At 47.2% G+C, this 9313-nt stretch overlaps 1 protein-coding gene across 2 annotated transcripts; it reads right to left on the reverse strand.

The window, feature by feature from the left end:
- Nucleotides 1-785: 785 nt before the first annotated feature.
- APOA5 (apolipoprotein A5) lies at nucleotides 786-3685 on the reverse strand. 2 transcript variants are annotated; one of them, XM_004273368.4, is made up of 4 exons: nucleotides 3264-3685; nucleotides 2698-2754; nucleotides 2473-2584; nucleotides 786-1947 (listed from the first exon to the last, which is right to left on the reverse strand). In XM_004273368.4, exons 1-4 carry the CDS (start codon nucleotides 3292-3294, stop codon nucleotides 996-998), a joined length of 1152 nt encoding a protein of 383 aa, XP_004273416.2. In that variant the 5' UTR covers nucleotides 3295-3685; the 3' UTR covers nucleotides 786-995. The 2 variants fall into 2 exon arrangements, with proteins under 2 accessions (XP_004273416.2, XP_004273417.2); XM_004273369.4 differs by having other exon boundaries at nucleotides 2698-2778.
- Between the last annotated feature and the right edge of the window lie 5628 nt (nucleotides 3686-9313).

Raw genomic sequence — 9313 nt, forward strand, 5'->3', positions numbered from 1 at the left:
CAATGCAGGTGCAGAGGAAGGGTCTCTAACCCAGGCACACCACAGGTGTGACAAACAGCTGTCAGCCCAGCCAGAGCAACACCCCTCCGATACAACTGGATTAGGAAGAGGTCAATGAGAAAGAGTAGCGAGGGATTGAAGGCGGGTGATGGGTGTGCTTTGGGGATAGTGGTGAGGCCACTGCTTTCAGACATAGTCCAAATGAGAGTCACACCAGGCAAATAAGCTTCCATCATAAGCATCTATTTCATTTGTGTCAGAAATCTAGACTTCCGCCTGGGAGTCGGGAGGGAGGGGCCAGAGATGAGGAGGGCACACAGTAGGCTCCCCAGAGAGTTTTAAGTAGCCCTCACAGATTGGAGGGCTCAGTCAGCTGTTTAGATGTAGTGTTATGTAAGGAAATCCAGGCTCTGCTCCCTCCCATCACGACCCACACCATTTGTCTACACCAGCATCAGCCAGCAGGGATATATACACACACACCATCACATGTTCTCTTCATCATATTTTCTGCTCTTTCTCCCTTCTCTTCCCCCAACAGAAGCTGTCATGGCAGTCCTGGGGAGAAAAGAGCTCCTCTCTGTGGACCAGCTCTAGCAGTGGCCACCAGGTGGCCAGAAGTGATCAGAGCCTGGCCCTGGGAAGAAGAGGCACGGGCTTCCAGCACCATGGCAACAGGCTTGCACATAATGACCCTGCACATACAGTGCCTCCTTCCCGCCCTCTCCCGCCACCCCAGAATGGAGCAACTCAGGAGGATTCCCAAATGAGCACGGGAAGCCGGGTTTGCAAAGCCTGGTGAATGTAATGCATCCGGACGGGGGAATTGCAGGTGGCTGGATGGCCTAGGACAACAGCCCTTTGAGTGACCTCAGCTATCCTGTGCAGGGCCCTCCACCCTCTGCCCAAAAGGCCACTGTCAAGGACATAGCTATGTTAGAGGTTCAGATCTTGGGCTCCCCAGACAAGAATCTGGGACGTGGACAAGTAGACTCTCAGGGCTCCCCCAGATGGCCAGGACTATGGTCACGAAGGCTGTAGTTGATGTCTTCCCACAGGTCGTCGAGGCGGGCCTGCAGCTCGCTCCGGGCCTTGCTTCGGTCCCCTTGTAGGAATTCTGGAGCGAAGGCACTGTGGCCTGGCGGAGGTGGTGCCAGCTGCTGCTGGATCTGCTTGGTCTCTTGGTCAATGGCACGGGTGAAGGCGGCAATCTGCAGGAAGGTGTCGTGGCGGAAAGCCTGGAGTCGTTGGCGCACCTCCTGAGACAGCACCTGGGGGTCCGGCTGGGCCTCTTCCTCTGCACCGTCAGCACCGGCGCCAGCAAAGGCGCTGAGCTCTTCACGCAGCTGGTCGAGGTTCTGCTGGATGCGCGTGTGCAGGGCCTTGGCCTTGAGCGTGAGCTTGCGCGAGAGCACCTGCACGCAGCGGCTGAGGCGCGCCGGGCTGGCGGCCGCGTGCGGCGCCACGCTGCGGTGCAGCTCCTGCACGTGGTGCCCGATGCCGGTCACCAGGCGCTCCGCGTACGGGTGGAAGAGCGCCTTCACGCGGCCAGTGTGGTTTGCCACGTGGTCCTGCAGCTCCTGCAGCAGGCTCCGCGCCTCTTCCACGCCCCCCAGCAGCTGGGCCTTGGTGCCCTCTCCGACCACGCGCAGCTGCTCCTGCAGCTCCTGCACGCGCAGGGCCACCTGCTCCATCAGCTCCACCGTGTAGGGCTGCAGCTGCCGCCGCAACCCCTCCAGGTTCCAGCCCACGCGCTCGTGCACCTCGGCCATGTAGGGCTCCAGACGCTCCCTCACTTCCTCCAGCTCCTCCTGCAGCTGCTGCCGCATGCCCACCGGGTCGTGTGGGAGCCCGGGAGGCTCCCTCCCCTGCCCATTCAAAGGGCCCAGCTTTTCCAGGAAGTTGTTCATATTGCTGACGTCTGGCTCAAGTCTGTCTTTCAGGCTCCTGGGGAAGGAGACAGACAATCAGGCCATCAGACTGCTAGCGCCCTCATCTCCTTTGCCCCAAAGATGTCACTCACTGATCCTATGGAGAAACCAAGGATGCAGGGCGGTGGCCCCAGAGCCGGGTCTCCAGTACTAACCCAAGCCAACCATGACTCCTCCCACAGGAAGTACAAACACATGGCACACGCATATCCAGGTGAACACTTCCCAATTCCTTGTGCACGGAGGCACCTGGCCTCTCACATAATCCTTTCGTTCTGGAGGCTGCAATGGGGGGGCCCTCTCCCCTGCTCCCTGGTCCCACGCCTCAGAGGGCATGGAGGCAGCAGCTAAAGAGAGATCGAAGGCGGAGGCTGCCGGCAGGGGCTGCTGAACAGCCCAGGAAGACCAGGATAGAGGGCAGAGCTAGCACCGCTCTGTTCTCTTCCCAGGGAGGACCACAGGTTGAGCAATCAGGCACTGCATCATCCCACCCTCTGGGTGTCTTCTCCCTTTGACCGCACCCCTTGCCCTGGCCACTCACGTGGGCTCCCGTGCCAGCTTCTGCTGCTGGATCTGCTCCACCCTGCCTTTGTCCGTGCTGCTCTGGCTGAAGTAGTCCCAGAAGCCTTTCCGTGCCTGGGTGATTGAAAGCACTGTGGAGAGGGAGCAGGTGAACAGGGGATGGGTTTCCTCCCCCAGGGTGGACGGACCCCTCAGTCCAGCCTCCACCCACTCCTCCACAGTGAAGTCAGGGTTGGAGACCCACCTGAGAGGAGGGCCAGAGCCCAGGTCAGAACTGCAGCCACACTTGCCATGATGTTCTCTGAGAAGAAAGGTGAATGGAGGCCTGGTGAGAGTGAAGAAGCAAAGAAGGGACACCTCCCATGGGACTTGCCCCAAATCTGTTAACCCTCCCCTGGATGTAGGGAGCTCAGAGCTATCAGGGCTTAAGAGGACTGACCTAGTTGAATGTGGCTGGGAGGGAAAGGGTGTCTTCCTGGGATGGGTTGGGGGGCTCCTTTTTCACCTCATCACATCATATAGAGTTTGTGGAGCTCAAACTGCTTTGTAAAGGTTCCCCCCCGACCCCACCCCGCCCAGGAGACCCCAGGAGCAGCTCCCTCAGCCACTTCTGCCACCACTCCCCTGCTCACCTATTCCTGCCCCCATTTCATGGCTGGGAAAACTGAGGTATCCCGGGGGTGGGGGAAGAAGCTGCTCTGCCAAAGTGCTCTAAGAGGAGGTCCTTAATTCTTAGTTCCCACCCACAGCTCTCTGCTCAGTCCCCTCCCTTAGGACTCCGACCCACATCCCTCTGCCCTGGCTGCTCACCTGCTCGGTTCTGGGCACAGAGAGCAGACATTCCGCTTTATAGTCCAGGGCCTGGGCCTCTGGCAACAATTGCTCTGAGTAAATACCACGTGGAAGTTCAAAGAAGGATGACCTCAGCTGCCTCCCAGTGCTTACCTCCTGCCCTTTCCTGGTACCCAGGGGGTTAATGAGTACCCTAGTATCTGGATGCTGCCCCAGTAGAAAAGTGCTTCCTGGAAAGTTTTACAAGGAGTGGGCCTGAACTCCTCACCCAGTTCCCCCAAACTCCTTGACTTCCAACCTTCCTGTGGACCTACTGGCTGATCCACCAATAGAGACAAGCCTGTTTGTCTGCTGAGGGCCCGGCTCTTACTCAACTGCCCAGAAGCACTGTGCCCCAGCCAGACAGGGACAGTGTCCAGCTGCCTGAACCTGAGCAGCCCTTGACACCTCCACCACGGGCTACTCAGGCAGCCTGGGAAGAGCCAGCATTTATAGGGTTGAAGACCCACCCACCTTCCACTTTATGAAATAATCCTGGAACAAGCTGGGGAAGTTTGATGGGGTGAAGATGACATCATGAGAGGCATCTGGGCCAGGGACATGGGGCCCAAAGAATGGGAGCAAGAGGAGGATTCTCCCCATGGGGAAAGGCTGAACTCCACCCACAGGGCCTCGGAGGAGGAGAAGCCAAAAAGCCCAGACTTCCTCTGATGATACGCCCACTCCATATACTTAAACACACACATTCATAAACTCCTGATTTTTGCTTCTAAATGTATCTTGAATCGATCTCCTCCCCTCCATTTCCACCACTGGTCATTTTACCACACCACTGTCTCTCACCTTGATCACATTTGTAGCCCCCAGCAGGTTTCCCTGCCATGGTCCTCCCTATTCAGTCCGTGTTCTGCTGTGGCTGTCCCAACCCACTTCTGGCCTCATCTCCTGCCGCACAAACCCCTGGCATTCCCTGAGCATACCGCCTCTTTCAGGACCCTAAGCCTTTGTACCGCCGTTCCCTCTGTTTGAAATATTCCTTGGTGAACTTATATTCATTTTTTTTCAGATTTAGTTTGTATTAGTTAAGATTTGGCTTAGCTGCAAATGATGGGAAAAAAAAGGAGAAAGAGAATAGCTTAAACAAAATGGAATTCTATATCTCTCTTAGGTAAACATAGGCCAATCAAGACTCCTTCTGTCTTGTACTATCATCCTCAGCAAAAGGCTCATGTCCAAGTTTCAGCTGCTTCAGCTCCAGCCATCAAGTCTACCTCCCAGCCAGCAGAAAGAAGGACATGTACCCTTCCTTTAAAGACACATCCCAGAAATGGTTCTTACCACTTTTACTGACATCCCATTGGTCAGAACATAGTCACATGGCTACACTTAGCTGAAAAGGAGAATGGGAAATGTAGTCTTTATTCTGGATGGCTGTATTCCCAGCTGGGAAAGAGCTATATTACTCAGGAAGAAGAGAAGAATGGATTTGGGAGGACCTGAGTAGGCTCCACTGCACAGCTCCAGTATCACTCTAAATGCCTTCTCTGCCCTCACACTTCTCTGGAGACAGACGATTCCATATTAACCATAGAACATTTTGTATATTCCTGGAGTATCACACTTATTATCCTGCAGTGCAATGATTCATTGACATATGTGAGAGCTCTCTGAGTGCAGGGACTTTGTCTAATTCATCTCCACATCCCCCTATTATGTTTGGCACAGCACATATTAAATGACTTGTCCATCATTACACAGTAAGAGGTGCAGCCAGAATTGGAACCCAGGTAGCTAAGGCCAGCATGGGATGGGGCAGAAAGGGTAAAGAGACCACAATCAGGTCATGAAAAGCTGTGTGCAAGCAGTCACTGAAGGGTATATGATGGAAAGATCACTCTGGAGGGCAGCAAGACAGAAGGTGAGGAGACTGCTCAGAGGCTGTTTGAGTAACCTGAGAGATGATGAAGACTCTGAACTAAGGCATAACAATGAGGATAGTAGGAGAGAATATATTTGAAGGATACTGAAGTGGTGAACTGATAGTACCTGCTGACTGGTTGGATGAAGGAGGTGAAGGAGAGGGAGGAAACTAGATGTTTCCCAGGTTCCTGGGCAAGTATGTAGATGATTGCATAACTTGTGTCCATCAACAGATGAATGGATAAACAAAATATGGTATACACATATATACAATAGAATATTTTTTCATCTTAAAAAGGAATGAATTCTGATACATACTACAAAAATGGATCTTGATGACATTATGTAAGTGAAATAAGCCAGACACAAGAGGACAAATCTTGTATGATTCCACTTACATGTGGTACCTAGAATAGCCAAATTCAGACACAGAAAGTAGATTAGAGGTTACCAGGAGCTGGAAGAGGGAGGGATGAAGAGTATCTTCCCAGAGTATCTCTCTGGGAAGAAGAAAAAGGTCTAGAGATGGATAGAGGTGATGGCTGTATAACAATGTGAAAGTATTTAATGCCACTGAACTGTGCACTTAAAAATGATAATTTTATGTTATGCATATTTTACCACAATATTTTTAAATAGCATTTCTGGTACCCTAATGGTTTTCTGCTGAGCCTATGCTATAAAATATAGCTGCACTGGATTTTCTGTGAATCATCGTCATCACCACTCCTTCTAATGTCTTTTCTGGGATGCAGAGGAGACACCTGGAACCATATTTCCCAGAATCCCCTTCTCTCTATGGGCCTAGGTTAGAGTCAGCGGGGTGAGATGGAAGAGGAGAGACCATTATTCTTCATTGGTTGTTGCAGGCAGATGCGTAGCCAGACTTGGGGTTTAAAGCAGCTTCTGGGTGACTTCCTTAAGAATCACACTCATTGGTTTTGCAAACTAAGATAATTAGATGAGCTTCCCATTTGTAGCCACTTACAAGTGAACTTTTGAGAATCACTCCTTCAAGTGCAAGCTGAGATGGTCACTCCTCAAGCCCTTCCAACAGTTTACAAAACTGTAATTTTTTTTTCAAGCCTTTCACACTTGAAAAATATAGAGTGGCTTCTGTTTTTCTGACTGAACTTATATTAATACAATAGGTTGATGCAACACACACTCATTCTTCCCTATTTGATGATACAGTTTTAGTTTTTAAAATGTTTGGGTTGGTTGGAGGTATTTGTATATGGGTATGTGTTAAGTGCTTTGTGTGTGGAATCATTTAAAATCATTGTAGGCAGAGTGACACTTCACCCTAAATACTTCAACATACAACTCCTAAGAATAAGGACACTTTGACATAAACAGAATACCACTATCACACCTATGAATATTAACATAATTATTTACTATCATCTAATATATACCATATATTCAAATTTTCCCAATTCTCCCAAAATGCCTTTAATAGCTGTTTTCTCTCTCTTTTTTCCTTTTTAAATTCAGGATCCAACACATTTCATGGGGTTGTTATGCCTCTGTTGTCTCTTTACATTTAGAACAGTATTCCCCAACCCTTGACATTGACTTTTTTTGAAGAGTCCAGATAAGATGTCTTGGAAAGTGATCTGAATTGGACTAGTCATTTCCTCACCACTAGATTCAGGTTAAACATTTTTGTTCAAGTCTTTGGATTCAAAAACCAGTCCCCTGAAAGCTCTTACTTACAGAAGAAATCAGCTAATACATGTAACTGGAATGATGTAATTTTTAAAAATCACTATTTTGCAACCCTCAGGGAATATTTGATTCAGGCAAGGTTCATCAATGAATGCTAAAACCATTAAATGAAAAATTATTGAGGAAAGGGATGCTCGCATGCCTTCAAACTATCTCCCCACAAATTACTTATAAATCACCAAACTTTACTTTTGCAATGGAGAAATCTGGTGGTTGATTTTAACCAAGTGATCAAACTTAACATCACCAAACAGTGGAACAACCTGATATTTTGTACCTCCAGATATAATGCAATAAGAAGGGTCACCTCTGAAGTGTCTTGAACCTGATTATTTCCACAGAACTTGTTTAAGCTTCCCTGTCTTCACTGTCTCCCTGTTGTGTAGAATCATGGTATTCACAGACAGCTGAATTTTTAGAAGCGAGTTAACCATCTGTTTTTGTTTTTGTTGTTGTTTTTTGATCCGAGAATTGCCAACATAATCTGACTGTAGAGTAAAAAGAATTTTAAAATGTATATTTATAAAGATTAAAAGGTACCTTGCTCTTTAACGCTCTGTAGCAGCAGTTTTACTGTAAACACATGTATTAAACAAGTATACGGATCTCAAATAAAAACTCAGTGTGAACCGAATGGGAAGACCTCCTAGACAGTCTTTCTCTTGTGACCTGTTCTTCAGAGGAACAATAGTGACTTCTCATTGTATGTAGTGTATAAAATGTGCTGCAGGTTGCCCTCCTTCCGTGTACTCTGGCTATATCTCAAGTGTAAGCTGTGATGCAGCAGTCTCCGCTCAGTGTGGCATCAGTTCCTGGATTCCCTTTCAGAACACACCAGGGACATAGAATATAATCATAATATAATAACTGCTCTTTATGGAGCCATTCTACATTGCTTATATTTCTATCACCAAGTCTTAATGGAAGTCCATTTCTTAAAAAAAAATGTACATCTCAAATACAATTCAAAAGGAAAGGTATTTATGCTTAACACAGCATTAAAATAGCCAGACGAGTTAAGCACTGACCCGCGGGATCATTTCTTTGTTTGTCTTGAACGACAATCTATTTGCATGATTTGTCAAAAAGAAAAAGAATTAAATAAGACATCTAGAAGTGAAATATGTTGTCATTAAATTAAAAAAAAAAAAACTCAGCTACAATTGGAAAGAGAATTAGTAAACTGGAAGGTTGATCTGAGAAAATCACCCAGAAAGAATCATAGAAATGGAGAAAGAAAATATGAAATGGAAGTTAACAGACACGAACAGGATAGGAAAGTCCAATATATTCCTACCAGGATTTCTACAAAGAGAATAGAGACACTTCAGGCAATATTCAAAAGATGATGGCTGAGAAATTTTGAAAATTGAATAAAGCTGTGACATGAATCGTCAGTTATAGGAAGCATCCTGAGTCTTGAGTAGGATTAAAATTAAAACAAATGCAAATCAAGACACATTATAGTGAATCTGCAGAACATTGAAGACAGAGTATCTTAAAATCAACCAAAGAGAAAAGACTAATGATCTACAAATAAAAATTATTAAACTGACAGCTGGCTTATCAGCAATATATCTTCAAAAGACTGAAGGTAAATTAATGGCCAACCAAGAATCATACTCAGGTAAACTATTATTCAAGAGTAACAAGTTAATTTCAGAGAAGGACTGAAAGAGTTTATCACTTACAGATCCTCATTGAAAGACTAGTAAGGATCTGAAATGGAAACAAACCCAGAGAGGAGTGGGATACAAATAACATGCAAGCAACAAACAATGAAATTAGTAAATGTTTAGGTAAATTAAAACAGCAGGGACTTCCCTGGGGGGCGCAGTGGCTGGGAATCCACCTGCCAGTGTGGGGGACACAGGTTCGATCCCTGGTCTGGGAAGATCCCACATGTGACGGAGCAGCTGGGCCCGTGCACCACAACTACTGAGCCTGGGCTCTAGAGCTCGCGTGCACCACAACTACTGAGCCCACGCACCTAGAGCTTGTGCTCCACAACAAGAGAAGCCACCACAATGAGAAGCCTGCGCACCACAAAGAAGAGTATCCCCTGCTCACTGCAGCTAGAGAAAGCCCATATGCAGCAACGAAGACCCAACGCAGCCAAAAAAAAAAAAAAAAAAGCATTGGTGATTTTACATGTATTTATGTAAATGTGTATATATATATTTAAATATCCATATATTTAACCCATATGAGATTAGTTTTTTATAACTAAAATTGGTCAAATATTGGCAATTTCATATAGTTCAACCTAACATGAAATATTTTTCCATGTAGTTTAGTCTGTCTTAGTCACTGCTGTATTTCCGACACTCAGAACGCTGCTTGTCACATGGCAGGGGCCTCAATGAAAATTACTGATGAAGGGATTGCTTTAGAGAAGGTGTTGTAAACAACGAGGA

The sequence above is a fragment of the Orcinus orca genome, chromosome 8, assembly GCF_937001465.1.
Source record: "Orcinus orca chromosome 8, mOrcOrc1.1, whole genome shotgun sequence".
Classification (NCBI taxonomy): Eukaryota; Metazoa; Chordata; class Mammalia; order Artiodactyla; family Delphinidae; genus Orcinus; species Orcinus orca.

Coding starts and splice junctions, on each gene's coding strand:
- APOA5 (XM_004273369.4), bottom strand. CDS start 3,294: ATGTCTGCTCTCTGTGCCCAGAACCGAGCAG. Junction 2,585..2,697: donor GGCTCTGGCCCTCCTCTCAG/GTGGGTCTCCAA, acceptor CCCTCTCCACAG/TGCTTTCAATCACCCAGGCA. Junction 1,948..2,472: donor AAGCTGGCACGGGAGCCCAC/GTGAGTGGCCAG, acceptor CTCCTTCCCCAG/GAGCCTGAAAGACAGACTTG.